Source organism: Bactrocera dorsalis, chromosome 1, assembly GCF_023373825.1.
Source record: "Bactrocera dorsalis isolate Fly_Bdor chromosome 1, ASM2337382v1, whole genome shotgun sequence".
NCBI classification, from domain to species: Eukaryota; Metazoa; Arthropoda; class Insecta; order Diptera; family Tephritidae; genus Bactrocera; species Bactrocera dorsalis.
Window position 1 is genome coordinate 45271543 of NC_064303.1, and position 20563 is coordinate 45292105.

Genomic DNA, 20563 nt, shown 5'->3' on the forward strand with positions numbered 1-20563 from the left:
ACATCCCCTGCATAGGGTTGTGCGCTGGGTTTGGGACCCGCCACGTAAAAAAAACACCCTCAAAGAAAAGGAACAACAAGCCTCGGATGAGAGACCCCCCTTTGATGACGACCATGGAAAACGAAATAAGGACTACGAATTGAGGGCATGCACCTGGAATGTCCGGTCCCTTAATTGGGAAGGTGCCGCTGCCCAGCTGGTTGATGTCCTCGTGAAAATAAAGGCTGACATCACCGCCGTCCAAGAAATGCGATGGACGGGACAAGGACAGAGACAAGTAGGTCCTTGTGACATTTACTACAGTGGCCATATAAAGGAGCGCAAGTTTGGTGTGGGATTCGTGGTGGGAGAGAGACTCCGTCGCCGAGTACTATCATTCACTGCGGTGAATGAACGTCTAGCCACAATCCGCATCAAAGCGAGGTTCTTCAACATATCGCTGATTTGCGCCCACGCCCCGACGGAAGAGAAGGACGATGTGACCCAAGATGCTTTTTATGAGTGCTTGGAGCGCACTTATGAGAGATGCCCCCGCCACGATGTCAAAATCGTGCTTGGCGACTTCAACGCCAGGGTGGGCAAAGAAGGCATCTTTGGCACTACGGTCGGTAAATTCAGCCTTCACGACGAAACATCCCCAAATGGGTTGAGGCTGATCGACTTCGCCGGGGCCCGAAATATGGTTATCTGTAGTACTAGATTCCAGCATAAGAAGATACATCAAGCTACCTGGCTGTCTCCGGATCGAAAAACCACCAACCAGATCGATCATGTTGTGATAGACGGAAGACACGTCTCCAGTGTTTTAGATGTGCGTGCGCTCCGAGGTCCTAACATCGACTTGGACCACTATATTGTTGCAGCCAAAATTCGCACCCGCCTCTGTGCAGCAAAAAACGCACGCCAACAAACACAAGGAAGGTTCGACGTCGAGAAGCTGCAATCACAACAGACAGCCGAAAGGTTTTCCACTCGGCTTGCACTCCTGCTCTCTGAGAGCACTCGTCAACAACTCGGTATAAGGGAACTGTGGGACGGCATTTCAAACTCCTTACGTACAGCTGCAACCGAAACCATTGGTTTTCGGAAAGTGCAAAAGAACAGCTGGTACGACGAGGAGTGCCGTGTCGCAGCGGAGAGAAAACAGACTGCCTACCTCGCAACGTTACGATCGACCACAACACGTGCGGGATGGGATAGATACCGAGAGTTGAAGAGGGAAGCGAGACGCATTTGCAGACAGAAGAAGAAAGAGGCCAAAATGCGTGAGTACGAACAGCTCGATAAGCTGGCCGACAGGGGAAATGCTCGAAAATTCTACGAAAAGATGCGGCGGCTTACAAAAGGTTTCAAGACCGGAGCATACTCTTGTAGAACCCCCAAAGGTGATCTAGTTACCAATGCCCAGAGCATACTTAAATTATGGAGGGAACACTTCTCCAGCCTGCTGAATGGCAGTGAAAGCACAACACCGAGAGAAGGCGAACCCGATTCCCCAATCGATGATGATGGAGCAGACGTTCCATTACCCGACCATGAAGAAGTTTGAATAAGAAGCATGCATCAGCTTCTTTGTAATATATGGTCGGACGAAAGCATGCCCAACGACTGGAATTTAAGTGTGCTATGCCTAATCCATAAAAAAGGAGACCCCACAATCTGCGCCAACTACCGTGGGATTAGCCTCCTCAACATCGCATATAAGGTTCTATCGAGCGTATTGTGTGAAAGATTAAAGCCCACCGTCAACAAACTGATTGGACCTTATCAGTGTGGCTTTAGACCTGGCAAATCAACAGCCGACCAGATATTCACCATGCGCCAAATCTTGGAAAAGACCCGTGAAAGGAGAATCGACACACACCACCTCTTCGTCGATTTGAAAGCTGCTTCCGACAGCACGAAAAGGAGCTGCCTTTATGCCGCGATGTCTGAATTTGGTATCCCCGCAAAACTGATACGGCTGTGTAAACTGACGTTGAGCGGCACAAAAAGCTCCGTCAGGATCGGGAAGAACCTCTCCGAGCCGTTCGATACCAAACGAGGTTTCAGACAAGGCGACTCCCTATCGTGCGACTTTTTCAATCTGCTGCTGGAGAAAATAGTTCGAGCTGCAGAACTTAATCGAGCAGGTACAATCTTTTATAAGAGTGTACAGCTGCTGGCGTATGCCGATGATATTGATATCATCGGCCTCAACACCCGCGCCGTTAGTTCTGCTTTCTCCAGGCTGGACAAGGAAGCAAAACGAATGGATCTGGCAGTGAACGAGGGCAAGACGAAATATCTCCTGTCATCAAATAAACAGTCGTCGCACTCGCGACTTGGCACTCACGTCACTGTTGACAGTCATAACTTTGAAGTTGTAGATAATTTCGTCTATCTTGGAACCAGCGTAAACACCTCCAACAATGTCAGCCTAGAAATCCAACGCAGGATAACTCTTGCCAACAGGTGCTACTTCGGACTGAGTAGGCAATTGAGAAGCAAAGTCCTCTCTCGACAGACAAAAACCAAACTCTATAAGTCACTCATAATTCCCGTCCTGCTATATGGTGCAGAGGCTTGGACGATGTCAACAGCGGATAAGTCGACGTTGTGAGTTTTCGAGAGAAAAATTCTGCGAAAGATTTATGGTCCTTTGCGCGTTGGCCACGGCGAATATCGCATTCGATGGAACGATGAGCTGTACGAGATATACGACGACATTGACATAGTTCAGCGAATTAAAAGACAGCGGCTACGCTGGCTAGGTCATGTTGTCCGGATGGATGAAAACACTCCAGCTCTGAAAGTATTCGACGCAGTACCCGCCGGGGGAAGCAGAGGAAGAGGAAGACCTCCACTCCGTTGGAAGGACCAAGTGGAGAAGGACCTGGCCTCGCTTGGAATATCCAATTGGCGCCACGTTGCGAAAAGAAGAAACGACTGGCGCGCGGTTGTTAACTCGGCTATAATCGCGTAAGCGGTGTCTACGCTAATTAAGAAGAAGAAGAAGAAGAAGCGTTTGAGTTTTTAATGCCTTTGAGCAGCATGGTGTCTCTTGGCAATTTTGTTGAGGGAGTTGCTGTTGCAACTAAACCCGTGGCTTTTTTTGAAAAAGCGCTACTTTGAGATGTGTTGGGAAAGTTGTTTATGTGCAACATAGAATGATGCCTATTGTGGCAATATACGCAGTTAAATTTGCTTTCGCAATTATTGAGATTGTGTGAGTCGGACAAGCAGTTTGTGCAGAGTCTTTTTGACTTTGACCTTCCATTCACATTCAATTTTTTAAATTTTTCGCAAGCTTTTAGCTTATGCCCTCCTGTACATAGTTCGCGTGACGTGAATTTATTTTGTTCAGATGTGAACGATTGTACTTTGAAAAAGCTTCTATTTAAATTGTTGTTGTTATTGACTTGGGGTCTATTGAAGCTTCTGTTTAGGTCGGGTTGAACGTTTTTAGTTCTGATTGTTTTTTTATCTACCTTTTCCGCAATTTCATATTGGGCAGTTAAGAAATCTTTAATTTGCTGCCACGTTGGGCAGTCTCTTTTGATGATAGCGATTGCTCCCATAGAAGTAATGATTTTTCTGGTAATGCTGCGGTGCATATGTTTACCAGAATAGGGTCCCAACTGTCTGTGGGAATATTTTGTGTCGTTAGAACCGACAAACAATTTGAAACAGTGGATTCTAATTTTATGAATTCTTCACTTGTTTCTTTTTGAATTTTCGACAAGTTCATGAGTATGGTTACTTGCTTGTCGACCAATATTCTTTTGTTTTCATATCTGGCTTTCAGAGCTTCCCAAGCCAAATTGAAATTGTCATCACTTAATGCGAACTGTTTTACTATTACGCCTGTTTGACCTTTTGTCTTGTATCGGAGATGATACAATTTTTGCGCTTGCGATAGTTTTGGATGGTTTATGTACACGGCAGTAAACATGTCCCGGAAGGACGGCCATTGTTTATAACCTCCATGGAATATTTCTGTATCGCACGCTGGCACTTTGAGATGAATGCCTGTTGCCTCTTGGGCTTGCAATTGTGGTAACTCTACTCTACTGTGGGGAGCAGGTGCAATTGATTTTATGAGTTTTAGTTGATCTGCGATCATAATTTTTGTATCTTCATACTGGTCTAAGCAGTTTTCAAATTTGGCGTATGCAGAAGATTTAAAGTTTTCTGGTAGATCTGAATCGTCAGTATCTACAATTGCGTCATATGCAGCTTGGAGACGTGTCCAAAAATTTTCAATCGTTTGGCTTTTTATTTCTAGCGCCGATTCAGAATTGTCTTGAATCGGCGAAGAAGCAAATCGAGTGCAATATTTTATGAGACAGTCGCTCTCAGAAATGAATTTGGAGTATGATATGTCTTTCCCCCTCTTTTGTTTTGTAGCACCTTGCTTAGAGCATGTAGCTTCTGCAGGTGTACATGGACTCTTATCGTCAGAAATCATTTTTGGAATTTTTAAGAATTGAGATGTTTTAGATTCTTTTAAATCTATATTCATTTATAAGATGTAAATTTGTAAAATATTTATATATTTTCTTTCAGTGTACTTATACTGAGAACTTTGTCAATCGAGAATACTCTTTTGTGTAAATGAGAGTTTTTTATTTCCGATAAAAATTAATAAATTCGCGTTTATAGCTTTTATTACTCGCCGTTGTATTTACTTGCGTTTATGTTTATTATTATATTATAAATTATATAATATAATTTATTACAATAATATAATTATTATAATAATATTAATAATATATAATAATATTATTATAATAATATTTCTTTTTTTTTTTGTATTGCGAGTATTTTTTTTTTTTTTCTTGATTTAAAGGTATGCCCTCGTACGTATGTGACGAAATGGGTCAATATCTTTTGTATATAAGTATGTATGTGCGGTTTTTTGTGCTTGTACTTATGCTTCCGTGTTATTTGCACTTCTATTTTTCTTTTTCACCAAGAGAGCGGTATGTTATTAAATTTGTTTGCCTATTAGGACTGTGAATATATGTATGTATGTTGTATGTTTCATATACCTGTAATATACATATATGGTTTATTTATATGAACCTGTATTTCTTTAGAAGAAAATTGTTATCATATAATTTGTTTTAAATTGCACACAGTTTATTTTGTGGAATAAATTTAAAAGAAGAATTTAAATGTAAAGTTTTTATTCTAACTTTTTAATGTACTAATTGTATCCTATATGTGGGATATATGTTTTGTAGTTTGTATATACTTGTATAACTATGACCGCATTTATGCCATATGTATGTATGTACAAGTATGTCTAGAAATTTAATTTTGGCGGTACAAACAAACCGAAGAACATAGAAATTGTAATATGCAGGTATTTAACCTCTGCATTTAAATGTAAGTATATACTTGTTTGTATGTATATAAATAATTTATCGTATGTGTGTTAATGTATATTAACAGTGATATTTATAAATGTATGTATATATGTATGTTTACCCAGTTAGAACAGCGCCGGTCATGTTACCTAGTGACATGCCGGTAACGCGTGCCGGTTTAATTGTCACACTTTCCTATCACGTTCTTAAGGGCGAATCAAAAAACCTCCCAAAACTTTTGTATACACGTGATTTTTTATCACCTTTTTGAGCACACATTTTCTGCTACAATAAAACTATATCCTCGCTACTCACACTTTAGTTAAATTTAAGGCAAACGGGGAAAACTGGTTCCAGGAAAGCGCGACGCTGCATGCTATACTAGCCTAGTGGTTAAACGCACGGCTTGGTATTCCGTGAGACTCGAGTTCGAATCTCAAAATAAAAGATTTTTTATTTTTTTTTTTATTTTTTTTTTTTCAAATTATTTTTAACAAAAATTACATTAAAGTTTAAATTAAAATAAATATTTCATTATTAATTCAATTCCTGCTTTGCAATGCTTTCTTAAAATCTAGTATGTATTAAAATAATTATTTTTAATAATATCAGAAATACATATAACTTTTTATTAAATATTTAAAGGGTTCACTCCTCAGTTTTCCTCTTCCTATAAATTCTTTGTTTGTGCCTATGGTGGCTCATTTCAATGGCTTTTCTAACTTGTTTTTCGAACATTGCCAATCCATACGTTATGAATGAATCTATAAAAAAACATAATAAAAATTAAAAATTAAAACAAATAATTGTAAGTAAAATTAAATAAAAAACAGAATTTACCGTATAAAATGTTGGAAACCAGCAGGAATTTGGAGAGAGGTTGCTCCCCACCCCTACCGTCCCAGTTACATAAATAAAGAAGTTCATCAGTGTACAAACTTCGCAACACATCATGTACACTATCTGAAGTACCTTTTATCCTCAAAACGAATTGTTTCTGTAAATAAAAATAGTATGTAAAAACTGAATTGTTTATTGAAAAAAGTTTATATATTACTTACCGTTGTAGCAGCAAATTCGTCGCATTTCAATTTTTCATCCATTTCCAAAGCTGCAGCAAGCGTATTTAATGGTAGGGTGGAAGCAATTTCGGTTTGAACGTTGTCGACATCTTCACCAGTCATTCGGCATACCGATTGATGAATTTTGCGGATGAGGACCTTGCATTCACGAACCGTTTTTTGCTGCGCCATTTCTTCACTTTTATGAATAATCTGAAAAACAAACAAAGAGACATGTAGAGAAAAATAATAATGTATGCATATAAAAACTGTTCACTTACATTTTCTTTTAAATGCTTATCGATTTTAGTTTCCAAATCGCATACCCTCGTCGTCAAATCGTCAAGCTGTTTGGAAATAGTGGTTAAAATGTAAATAACATCTGGAAAAAGGTTGGAAACATAATAAATTAAACAAATTTAAAGAAATAAATTATAGGGATGTTAGATTACCGTTTCCTTCCACAGGTCGTTTTGAAATGCTGACCTCTGTATTGTAGCAACCAGACGTGATAAACTTTTTACGCTTTAAATGTAATTGGTCTACAATAACAAAAACGTAACAATATATTGAAACGAAATTTTGTAAGTTTACATTTATTTACATACCTTTTGCGGGAGTTGAAGACGATGTTGGACAATCCTCCAAGTCAATTTCGTCAAATATATTTTCCATCTAGTTGAGAAATAAAAATTGGCAGTATCAAAGTTCTTTTCCAAAAATTTAAGAATATGTAATAAAATGAGCCGAGAAAAATATATGTACATAAATACTTAAAAATCCTAATTTGAAAATTTATTAAATAAATGATGTAGAATGGGTATAAGGAGAAACTTTCCCTCATGTGGAATAGAGAAATATTTGTAAACTATTTTTAAAAGACAAGTCAGTTCTTAAGTGATTAACTCGTTTTGAAAAACAAACTCTTCTCTCTTTGTATTCTCCGATTTGATCGCATTTCGAACAGCTGTTTTTTCCAGTGTGCGATTGCACACCTGTGACAAAAGCTCGAGCGGGAGAATCACAGCAAAATAAACGAATGTTAAATTTTTTTTTAACGGAAGAAGAACCTACCTGAAGACCGTTTTCTTTTAAATAAGCTACTTCTTCACAAAAGTCTTTTAAGAAATCGTTAATATTCCAGGGTTTTTCTGTTCCAGAAAAACATGCTACTGTAAATGGCAATTCGTTTGGAAAATCAACGATGGACGCTAAAATTGGCCATAATACCTTATTCGAATTTTTGAATAATCTAAGACCATCATTCCTATATCAAGTACAATGCTATCTTTTATTTCAAGGTGAGGAAATGAATTTTTCTCAAAATAATTTTGAATTCCTCTATATAAAAACGCGCCACTTGGAATGGTTTCAATATTAACCTTTTTTCTACTTGTACCTAATAGACTTTTTGCTGTTAAGGGCAAATCCACTAAACCTATTTTTCGCAAGGTTTGAAGCAAATCAGTCACTGTATTGTGGGACACTCTATTGCGTAAAGCCCAAGCTTTTATTTCTTTACATTTACCATTTTTCACTACAATATTCACATTGTCACTATCACTATCAATGGTATCTTGGCTATCATAATCATTTAAAGATATATCTACGGAGCTCAATTCTTCCACATTTGAATCACTATCAGAATTCACATTAATACTACATATTTTGGCAAATTTGGAGGCACTGACATTAAAAGCCTTTTTTTCTCGGCTCATGTAAGCACTAAATGTATTTTTTTTTTCATATTAAAATTTACTCCTTTTACTCACCTTTTCAAATTATATATGTACCACTTTTATAATCACGTTTTTAATCACTTTTTTCATAAAATATGACCAACTTTAATCAAAATACAAAGTTTTCACAATTTAACACGCGTGCCGAATTTCTTTTTCTTTGAATTCGATTTTCGCAACGAATAAACGAATGTTAACAATCATATTATCATGTTGTATACTTTTACATGCATCGTTTTCCATAAACAGTGGCAAGTCCGAAATCATTTTGTCTTCTTTTGTTTTGTTTTTATAGAAAAGATGTTGTGTGAAGAGCTTGTAATATAAAACAATCAAAAGGCACAGCGGATAAACTCTTTACGCATTTAAATGATTTGTGAGGGTGTGTTAGTAATAAGTAAAAAATGTGTAAATGTGTGGGAGTTTCGGTCACGCAGGTTTTGCTGGGTATACTCTCTCTCTTTGATGCTTTCTTAAGAATTTTTTATTGCGCCTATTGCTTAATTTGAGCAATCTCGCTTTCTGCTTTACGAAGCAGAGGGAGTATTGCCGGGAAATTTACAAGTAAATACTTGAATACTGAGATAATATTCTCTTTTTGGTGCGAGTTTGCATGAACAAAAGTAAGCGTATAATAACAATTTTTTTTTTTAATATCGGTTTTTTTTTTACTTTTTATCCGTTTTAATAAAACGTTGCTTAATGCTTAAACGGCTTTATATGCAACCGTAGTCACTAGCATACATAGGTAGGTAGGTAGGTAGGAGTGCAGCCCTATCGGGCTCAATTAGCACTGATGTGCCATTTTGATACACTATTCGTAGAACCTCCTGTATCTGCTGTTACGTTCCACCCTCTCTCTCAAACCATTTTGAGGTTTCGAGGAAACTACTTATGTCCGATATGCTTTTGGTGGAAATCCATTCAAGGTTTGGTGCTTGGTGGATTCCGAGTGTTTTGTGTCGTATCTGTGCCAGAGCTGGGCATTCGCAGAGAAAGTGAAAGATTGTTTCCTTGTTCCCTGCTACTCCGCAGCTTCGGCAGATGTCGTTGTAGGGCATACCCATTTTGGACGCATGTTCCCCAAATGGCCAGTGCCCTGTTGTGGTAGCTGTTATTCTGTAAATACTTTTTCTTGACCTATTTAATAGGTCGTTGGTTCTTTTCCTGTCGTATGTTAGCCATAATTGTTTAGTTATGACGCATTTTGTACTGTTTTTCCACCTGTTGTTAGCAATTTGTTGAAATTGTTTATTGATCTCTCCTTTGATCGATCCTAGCGGGCTCGGTATGAGCTCCGCCTCGGATTCATTGAGGAAAGCTCCTGCCTTTGCCAACTCATCTGCTTTTTCGTTACCGAAAATGTTCCTGTGGCCGGGAACCCAGATCAAGTTTAGCTGGAGCTTGTCTTTTATTGAGCTTAGTGCTCTCTTGCAGTTGTGAACTATACTGGAATTTGTCATGGGTGAAGACAATGCCAGGAGGGCCGCCTGGCTATCCGTAAATATAGTTGCTTTATGTATATTCCGTGATTTTCTAACAGAACATCGCAGGCTTTTTCTATGTCTAGTACTTCTGCTTGGCAGATGCTAGCAGAGTTCGGTAGACGTATATAGAGAGATATGCCCAGATCAGCGGAGAATACCCCCGTGCCCACTCCGCAGTCCATTTTGGACCCGTCGGTATAGACTGAGGTGGCACCCTCCTCTGCAATTGAGCCTCTTCTCCATTCTCGTCTAGATGGTATCCTCACCTGGAAGTGTCTATTGAAATCCAGCTTTGGGAGAATGTAGTCTGATTTATTAATAGTGAGCATGTTTAGGATTACACTAGCATACATACAAATATACATAAATCAAAACCAAAAAATGGAAACGATACAACTCACTTTGATTTCCCTTAGGGAATTTTGGGTTGTACCGATCAGTGAGTTTGTTGTTTTCTTTCTCTTATCTGCTTTCTTTCCCTTTTAGTTTTTGGTTTTTTGATTCTTGTTAGAACTCGCGCCCGTATAAATTATTGTAAGTTTGTTTGTTTTTTAGTTAGTTTTAGTTATTTCAATTTAGTTCGCGCCCGTTTGGTTTTTTTTTTTGTTTTTTTTTCTTTTTTTTTTCCTTTTATTAGGTGAGCTATGTATGCTCTATTTTGTGCTTTTGTGTACCAAGCACTTTATATTTATTAGCACAGCACAGCACTGAACGTATTTTGTTTTTCCAATAAACTTGATTTTATGTTTTGCCACACCGCACTACATTTAATTATTATGATTCTTTATTTTTTCTTTGTTTAAGTTTTCGGTCACTTTCTTATGTATGGTTTTGTAATGTTATTTTCCGATAGTGCCTTTCTTTTAGGCTCGAAGGACCATGTAATATTTTAGGGACCACCTTTTCCGCACTCACCATATAATTTCATACAAAATTTCTATTAAAAAGAATGCGTTCACTTCACTTCAAGTGGTTATTTAGTAGTTTATTGTTTCACAGGATATACAGTATAAAAATTTGAATTTTAGAAAAAAGTGGAAGGAGCGTTAAAATTTATTTCTGAACGTACATATGTATATAAAAGTTCAAGTTTTACAATGTGTTCGCGGAATAAAAAAGGTAAAAAAAACGTTCGCCAAAAGCAGGAATCGCGTCGATTGGTCCGATGTCGTAGCGCCAGAATAATGATTTTTTTCACGTTGTCCGTCCTTTTGTATTTTTCTTCGGCGAAAGTAGGTGATACTGTGTGATGTCATTGTATGTGTGTTAGAGCGTGGTGGATGATGCGAGGAAAGTGATGATGAGTATGGGGAAAGTGGTGTACCAATGTTGCATATAGATGTGGTGATGGGCAGAAGGGGGAAGGCTGATACCCATTTAGCCAATAATAGCAAAATCATATATGTACATAAGTGTTGCTGAGAGATGTTGATAATTCTTTTAAAACATCAGTATAATGTAATAATATATATCAATTTTATCTTATGGCGATTTAGCTGCCATAAGTTATTATTACAGTTATATATACTCACCAAGAATTCGTTCGCTTCTATTTCAATTTTCGTAGTTCGTCCTCAAACTTTCACGTTCTCCTGAGAGGTTCCATACGTGGGAGTCATGCGACGCGCCTCCAAATCTACCATTTACTGCCCTTATCTGCATTCTGTGATCACGTATCTAAAAAAAATTTTAGGTCATTGCACTGGAATCAATATATGTACATTAGGGTGTGTCATTCTGAGGCAACCTTTTTTTTCAACTGAAAAACAGGCTCAAAACTTTAGAAAATGTGTAAAAAAAAGTCACTCAAAAGATGAGCTCTTAGTATTAATATTAAGAGGTGGCTATTTCAAATTTTCTTTTTTCCATATAAATTACATGGAAAAAAAAATCTTTTTTTTTTGTGGTGGTTATTGTGCGGAGGTTTTAATGTGCACGCGACGGCGGCCAGTAGGGATGGTAAACTCGATTCCGATTATACTCGAGAATCGAGTTTTCTCGTTAAATAATCGATTTTCAGTAGTCGTAGTGGATTAAGAACCGGTTCTTGACATTCGAAAAATCGATTATTTTACGAGAAAACTCGATTTTCGAGTAGAATCGGAATCGCGGGCACATATAAAACCTCCGCACAATAACCACCACAAAAAAAAAAATGATTTTTTTTCCATGTAATTTATATGGAAAACAGAAAATTTGAAATAGGCACTTCTTAATATTAATATTAAGAGCTCATCTTTTGAGTGACTTTTTTTTTACACATTTGGAAAGTTTTGAGCCTGTTTTTCAGTTGAAAAAAAAGGTTGCCTCAAAATGGCACACTCTAACACACGATATGCTTTGGGCACAGAGTTTTCTCGATGGCATCGCACACTTCCAAGATGCATCGGCATTGACGAAGACGCAGCATTTTTTCTGTGTTCAGCATCTGCTCGTTGTCATGTATCATAACTTGGAATACGTTGTAAAAATTGGCCCATTCTTTAATATCGCCATAAAATGTTGGAATTTTTATTATTTCTTTTAATTCAAAGTTAGGACGATAAGAAGTTTTAGGCTCTTCTTTTTGTAATATTTTTTTTTTAATTTTGAAGCTCTTCGTAATACTCGTCATTAATTTTTTCAAATATGTCTTCAATTTCTTCATTGAAATCTAATTTGCTTTTTAGATCTTGGATATCAATGAATAAAAAATTCTAAACACTTTAAATGGTCGTGGCGATCATTAATTCCATACTTATACATATCTTCCATTTTTGATACGCTTTTATTAGCTTCACTTATATGTATGTATGTATGTTTGTAACTTTTTTAGTGGTACTGAAACGTAGAATATTTGAGCGACACTGTAGGAAGGCGATAGTAAGTTTAAGCAGCTCACCAAAAAGATGCGCTTAAAAGTATGCAACGTCTATATAAAACTAGTTTTAGTGACATTTAAATAGCATGGAGGATGGAGTCATATGTAGAAGTTCACGCAAGTGAGGAAAGTTCTCTGATCGCCATTCACTTGGGAGTGGCCAGAAACGATTCTTTTGCATATGACTCAAGCAGCTCACGACTTCCGGTCTTTGACCAAGTATCCTCTGGGTAGCCTAAGAACATCCGTTTGAAGGCGAGCTAACGTGAGAAGGCGAAATATCCCCTACATAGGGTTGTGCGCTGGGTTTGGGACCCGCCACGTAAAAAAACAACCCCAGCGAATAGCAACAACCAGCCTCGGATGAGAGACCCCCCTTTTGATGACGACCATGGAAAACGAAATAAGGACTACGAATTGAGGGCATGCACCTGGAATGTCCGGTCCCTTAATTGGGAAGGTGCCGCTGCCCAGCTGGTTGATGTCCTCGTGAAAATAAAGGCTGACATCACCGCCGTCCAAGAAATGCGATGGACGGGACAAGGACAAAGACGAGTAGGTCCTTGTGGCATTTACTACAGTGGCCATATAAAGGAGCGCAAGTTTGGTGTTGGATTCGTGGTGGGAGAGAGACTCCGTCGCCGAGTACTATCATTCACTCCGGTGAATGAACGTCTAGCCATAATCCGCATCAAAGCGAGGTTCTTCAACATATCGCTGATTTGCGCCCACGCCCCGACGGAAGAGAAGGACGATGTGACCAAAGATGACTTTTATGAGCGCTTGGAGCTCGCTTATGAGAGCTGCCCCCGCCACGATGTCAAAATCGTGCTTGGCGACTTCAACGCCAGGGTGGGCAAAGAAGGTATCTTTGGCACTACGGTCGGTAAATTCAGCCTCCACGAGGAAACATCCCCAAATGGGTTGAGGCTGATCGACTTCGCCGGGGCCCGAAATATGGTTATCTGTAGTACTAGATTCCGGCATAAGAAGATTCATCAAGCTACCTGGCTGTCTCCGGATCGAAAAACTACCAACCAGATCGATCATGTTGTGATAGACGGAAGACACGTCTCCAGTGTTTTAGATGTGCGTGCGCTCCGAGGTCCTAACATCGACTCGGACCACTATCTTGTTGCAGCTAAGATTCGCACTCGCCTCTGTGCAGCAAAAAACGCACGCCAACAAACACAAGGAAGGTTCGACGTCGAGAAGCTGCAATCACAACAGACAGCCGAAAGGTTTTCCACTCGGCTTGCACTCCTGCTCTCTGAGAGCACTCGTCAACAACTCGGTATAAGGGAACTGTGGGACGGCATTTCAAACTCCTTACGTACAGCTGCAACCGAAACCATTGGTTTTCGGAAGGTGCAAAAGAACAGCTGGTACGACGAGGAGTGCCATGTCGCAGCGGAGAGAAAACAGGCTGCCTACCTCGCAACGTTACGATCGACCACAACACGTGCGGGATGGGATAGATACCGAGAGTTGAAGAGGGAAGCGAGACGCATTTGTAGACAGAAAAAGAAAGAGGCCAAAATGCGTGAGTACGAAGAGCTTGATAAGCTGGCCGACAGGGGTAATGCTCGAAAATTCTACCAAAAGATGCGGCGGCTTACAGAAGGTTTCAAGACCGGAGCATACTCATGTAGAACCCCCCAAGGTGATCTAGTCACCGATGCCCAGAGCATACTTAAATTATGGAGGGAACACTTCTCCAGCCTGCTGAATGGCAGTGAACACACAACGCCAGGAGAAGACGAACCCGATTCCCCAATCGATGACGATGGAAAAGACGTTCCATTGCCCGACCAAGAAGAAGTTCGAATAGCAATTACCCGCCTGAAGAACAACAAAGCGGCGGGGGCGGATGGATTGCCAGCCGAGCTATTCAAACACGGCGGCGAAGAGCTGATAAGGAGCATGCATCAGCTTCTTTGTAAAATATGGTCGGACGAAAGCATGCCCAACGATTGGAATTTAAGTGTGCTATGCCCAATCCATAAAAAAGGAGACCCCACAATCTGCGCCAACTACCGTGGGATTAGCCTCCTTAATATCGCATATAAGGTTCTATCGAGCGTATTGTGTGAAAGATTAAAGCCCACCGTCAACAAACTGATTGGACCTTATCAGTGTGGCTTCAGACCTGGTAAATCAACAACCGACCAGATATTCACCATGCGCCAAATCTTGGAAAAGACCCGTGAAAGGAGAATCGACACACATCACCTCTTCGTCGATTTTAAAGCTGCTTTCGACAGTACGAAAAGGAGCTGCCTTTATGCCGCAATGTCTGAATTTGGTATCCCCGCAAAACTAATACGGCTGTGTAAACTGACATTGAGCGGGACCAAAAGCTCCGTCAGGATCGGGAAGGACCTCTCCGAGCCGTTCGATACCAAACGAGGTTTCAGACAAGGCGACTCCCTATCGTGCGATTTCTTCAATCTGCTGCTGGAGAAAATAGTTCGAGCTGCAGAACTTAATCGAGCAGGTACAATCTTTTATAAGAGTGTACAGCTGCTGGCGTATGCCGATGATATTGATATCATCGGTCTCAACACCCGCGCCGTTAGTTCTGCTTTCTCCAGACTGAACAAGGAAGCAACGCAAATGGGTCTGGCAGTGAACGAGGGCAAGACGAAATATCTCCTGTCATCAAATAAACAGTCGTCGCACTCGCGACTTGGCACTCACGTCACTGTTGACAGTCATAACTTTGAAGTTGTAGATAATTTCGTCTATCTTGGAACCAGCGTAAACACCACCAACAATGTCAGCTTTGAAATCCAACGCAGGATAACTCTTGCCAACAGGTGCTACTTCGGACTGAGTAGGCAATTGAGAAGCAAAGTCCTCTCTCGACAGACAAAAACCAAACTCTATAAGTCACTCATAATTCCCGTCCTGCTATATGGTGCAGAGGCCTGGACGATGTCAACAACAGATGAGTCGACGTTGCGAGTTTTCGAGAGAAAAGTTCTGCGAAAGATTTATGGTCCTTTGCGCGTTGGCCACGGCGAATATCGCATTCGATGGAACGATGAGCTGTACGAGATATACGGCGACATTGACATAGTTCAGCGAATTAAAAGACAGCGGCTACGCTGGCTAGGTCATGTTGTCCGAATGGACGAAAACACTCCAGCTCTGAAAGTATTCGACGCTGTACCCGCCGGGGGAAGCAGAGGAAGAGGAAGACCTCCACTCCGTTGGAAGGACCAAGTGGAGAAGGACCTGGCCTCGCTTGGAATATCCAATTGGCGCCACGTAGCGAAGAGAAGAAACGACTGGCGCGCTGTTGTTGACTCGGCTATAATCGCGTAAGCGGTGTCTACGCCAGTAAAGAAGAAGAAGAAATAGCATACTGATTTGGGCGTCGACCGTTCATAAGATGCAAGGTTGTACAGTAGAACATGTATTAATTTATCTGGGCTCTCGACTGTTTGCTGCTGGACAAGCTTATGTAGCACTTAGTCGTTGTAGATCTTTGGACTGTATTCGAATTGAAGAACTGGACTGTTCAAAGTTGTCAGGTAAAACCCCATGTAACAGTGAAGCTTTAGAAGAAATGATTCGATTAAAAAGTAATAATTCGTAAAGTCGTCAATAGAACTTGGTCGCAAATAATGTAACATATCGATGGCTTAATATAGAAAAGGCGTATCTACACTTTTCGTTACTTTTCAGGAGAAGGAAAAAACTGAATAATACCTTAAAAACTTAAGATTCCATTTCTATTGCAATTTTTATTCAAAACAGGAAACAAATTCAATTGTGGTATAATTTTGTTATTATTTTTAATTTTTTTGAAGTTATTTGAGATAGGGCTTAAGTTATTATTTTTCTTGAAAATAAATTCAAGTTAGGGCTTTTTGTCGTAAGTTAAAATTTAGACAAACTTTTATAATAATTCATGTTTGAAGTAAAATAAATAAATAATTAAAACTAAAATATATATTTCAAGGCAGATGTTATTATACTGAAAACAAATTAGGTTTTATAAGCTAAATTCTCATAAAAATTGTGGCAATCTGCTGGAAGAAATTTTTTTAGATCTTGCAAATGGTCCCACTTTTTTTTTAGATATAGCTATTTTCTCTTTATAAAGACAATCGGGGGATACATTTTCAATCGGAAACCTCGATCTCTGTGGGAGTAACTGATATTCATCTGTTACATTTGTTTTAAAATAAATTGATCCTGACGAGTCATACGCCAAGGCTCGAAGAATGCTTGCTGTATTATTTTTATTATTTATGCTTTATTTTTTATGTTTTCTTTTTTGGATTCACACTAGTTGACATAAAGCTTGTAAATCTCCTGATATGAGGAAAAATCCGATTCGAAGTAAAACTTTTTGCTATCTTTTCGACAATAATGTGACTCCATTTTTGGCAACTCCTCTAGCCATTTTTTTAGAAAGTCACGTCGGTTTTTGTTGCGCTGACCTATAACTGATGATCGCTTAGAATTTTTGCGCAAAATTAAACCTTTATCGGGATTGCATTGAGTACCGTGTTTACCGGCGCTTCTAATCCAATTTCGAACCATCTTTTCCTTTACTCCTAGTGTTGAATAAAACATTTCACGGCACACTTGTAATCGCTTTGAATTATGACTTAAGAAATATGATATGGACTGATTCCGTCTCGAATTTTCAGAGGTTTTCCTTTTTTTCAGAAAAACTTGTAAGACCTGCAACATACTGCCTCTTTTGCTCCCAGGACATCTCCAAAACAAACTAAAAATTTCTTTTCGCGTGGACTCATCAAACGTCGAACACTTTCTCAGCGCACTTTTTACACAAAATCGTGATGAACATGGCTCTCCTAATTGCCTAGAAGGTTTTTGACAAAGTTCTTTTTTTGATATACCCAAATATTCCACGCCTTCCATTCTTTTTCTTTTATTTACATTTTGTTTCCATTCGGATTTGTTAGCAGTATTTTTCCGTTTTGGAACACCATCTGAATCAGAATTTTCTTTTGCACAATTCATGTTATTAAAACTTTCAATCAAAAATCTGTTTCCAACACAAAAACGTTAATTGTACTGACACAAAAAACAAAAACGTACCGACGAACGCAACGTTTTTTTTTTTTTTTTTTTTTTTTACGAGGAGGAAGCATCGAAAGCCTGGACCCCTGGTCAGTGTGGAACTTGAATCCGAACTAAACCTCCTACCGTCCTGTACCGTTCCCCCCGGTACCACCGTCAAGTATTACGTCGGGAGGATGGTTGAGTGACACTCATATGTACGTAATGGTCCAAATGCAGTCAGTTGGAAGTTGCATTTACTTGGCCCCACCTCTGTTGGTCTGATAACCCCCCATGTACATTGTTACATTGTTCGTCGCCAACCCTTCCCGTCACGTCAATGTTAGTGTGTTTGGGTCGTGGTTGTTCGTTTCGTTTAGCCGCTCACTTCTCCGCTGCTGTTCGCTAGCACGTTGGGATTTCATAACCCTGGCTGCCACTTCGCAAGCAGCTTTCCACTTCTCTACTGATTCGACCATTTGGTTTACCAAGTTTTCAGGGGTTGGGTCTACACCGAAAGCATTTTTTAAGTGTTGCCTCTCATGGTTATATTTCGGGCAATAGAAAAATGTGTGTTCTACATTTTCGACGGTATCGCCTCCGCAATAACCGCATGTGTCGTTGTTTTCGTGTCCGAATCGTTTCAAATATGCTTTGAAGCAGCCATGTCCTGTGAGGATTTGAGTTAAGTGGAAATCTACCTCACCGTGTGGTCTGTTTAACCATGGTTCAACGTTGGGGATCAGTCGGTATGTCCACCGCCCATTTTCGCTTTCTTGCCAGCGTTTTTGCCAGTGATTCACCGTCTCTGCCCTTGCAATTTCTTTCAGTGTATTATGCGGTAACCTGTCATTTGTAAGACATTGCATTTCTTTCGCCAAGAGGTCTAAAGGGTGTAGGCCCGAGATTATTAGGGCAGCATCTTCCGATACTGTGCGAAACGCAGAGCAAACTCTTAGCGCGCAAGTGGCATATATAGAAAAGAGGCCACGGCGATAAGATTTTACTTCGAGGGCATTTCCCCATATCTGGGCGCCGTACAGTGCGACTGACTTTAATACACCAGCTAATAGTCGTCTTCTATTTTGCTTTGGCCCGCGGGTATTTAACATTAATCGGGTCAAGGCTCTGCACACTTTTGTAGCTTTTTCGCATGTGTACGCTACGTGTTCTTTAAAGGACATCCTTGCATCAAGAATGATTCCTAAGTACTTAATTGCGGGTTGAGTAGTGATGCTTACACCTTTTGTGCTGAACGTGGCAACTTCCCGAACTTTTCTGCCAGTAATGAGTGCAGCCTCGGTCTTGCTCTCCGCTAGGGTCAGTCCGTTAGTTTCGAGCCAATCGCTTATTAACGTTATTATTCTGTTGGTAGTCGTAACTATATCGTGTATGTGCTTTGCTATGACCACAACCGCGATATCGTCTGCGAACCCAATGATGTGTACGTTTCCCGGTACTTTGAGTCGCAGTACTCCGTCATACATTATATTCCAGAGGAGGGGCCCGAGTACAGATCCCTGTGGCACTCCCCCGGAGATTTTGTATTTTTTGTAGCCCTGGTCTGTGTTATAGCAAAGGGTCCTATCGTTGAAGTAACTGACTATCAGGTTGTAGAGATATGCCGGTACAGAGAAGTTCTTTAACGCACTTAGAATACTTGGCCATAATGCAGTATTGAAGGCATTTTTGACATCGAGGGTAGCAACCATACAATATTTGATGGTGCCACCTTTCCATCTTTTACCACTAATGGCCTTTTCCGCCAGTGTCTTCACTAGGGTCACCGCTCCGATTGTTGATCTAGCCTTCCTAAATCCAAATTGGTTTGGGGATAAACCGCCGGCGTCGTCAATGGCCTTACTTAAGCGTTGATAAATGATGCGCTCAAGAATTTTTCCCGCAGAGTCCAACATGCAGAGTGGTCGGTAGTGAGACGGGTCTGTCAGAGGTTTGTTGGGTTTTGGCAGTAATATGAGGTGTTGCCTTTTCCAGATTGTTGGGAAACAGCCATCCTGCATACATAAATTGAAAAGTGCTCTAAATGGGTCTATGTTCCTAGCAATCGCTGTTTTAAGCGCTATATTTGGGATGCCATCTGGTCCTGAGGCTTTACATGGGTCGAGCCGGTCGCATGCCTCTATGACCTCTTCGTTCGTTACTTCTGGTATCACCTATCTTTGTTGCACCACCACGATCTCTCGAGGTAGTTGGGGTCGGGTCGGGAAAAGAACTGAAACAATTTTGTCAAGGGTTGAAGAGGAAGTTGGCATTTGACCTCGAATGCGTAGTTTCCCCATTACGGTCTTGTAAGCGAGTCCCCAGGCATTGTTTTCAGCATCGTCACAGAGTTTGAGAAAATATTCCTGTTTATTTTTTTTGATTGTCTGTTTCAAGAGCTTTCTCTTGGCCTTGAAACTTGCTTGTAGAGAGTTGTATTCGTAGGTACCACGAGACCTTTGGTATAGGCGTCTTGCTTTTTGGCATTCTTTCCGCAGTTTAGCAATTGAGTCGTTCCACCAGTAAACGGGGGGACGATGATTGCGTCGTGGAAGCTTCGACATTGATATGTCGCATGCACTCTTAATGCGGCTCATAATCAATGAAGTCGCCTGGTTAACCGAGCGCAAGTTATCAGGTAGAGTAGCGGGTCCAAAGGCTTCTTCGAAGAAGTCTGGGTCGAATGTTTTGGGTCGCCATGAACTTCTTGTTAGGGTCCGTAAGTGGAGCCGTGTCTGTGGAGCATTTATCTCAAATATAATGGCATAGTGATCGCTGAAAGTATACTGATCGCTAATTTGCCATTGCGCTCTACGAACTAGGCTTGACTTTACGAAAGTAAGGTCTATCACTGATTGTCGGCCGCCTTTGTTGAACGTGCATTGGTTACTTGTGTTGAGTAGCTCAAGATCCAGGGAAGCAAAAGCTTCTAGTAAGGCTTTGCCCCTACTGTTAGTTCTTTTGCATCCCCATTCAATAGCCCAGGCATTAAAATCGCCAGCTATAACCATTTTAGTTC

General features: G+C 40.2%; 1 protein-coding gene across 1 annotated transcript; it reads right to left on the reverse strand.

The window, feature by feature from the left end:
* Positions 1-5908: 5908 nt before the first annotated feature.
* LOC125775494 (uncharacterized) lies at positions 5909-8873 on the reverse strand. Its single transcript, XM_049446157.1, has 6 exons — positions 7024-8873; positions 6868-6957; positions 6697-6797; positions 6416-6628; positions 6195-6351; positions 5909-6118 (listed from the first exon to the last, which is right to left on the reverse strand). The coding sequence occupies exons 1-6, from the start codon at positions 7088-7090 to the stop codon at positions 6003-6005; spliced, it is 744 nt and encodes a 247-aa protein (XP_049302114.1). The 5' UTR covers positions 7091-8873; the 3' UTR covers positions 5909-6002.
* Between the last annotated feature and the right edge of the window lie 11690 nt (positions 8874-20563).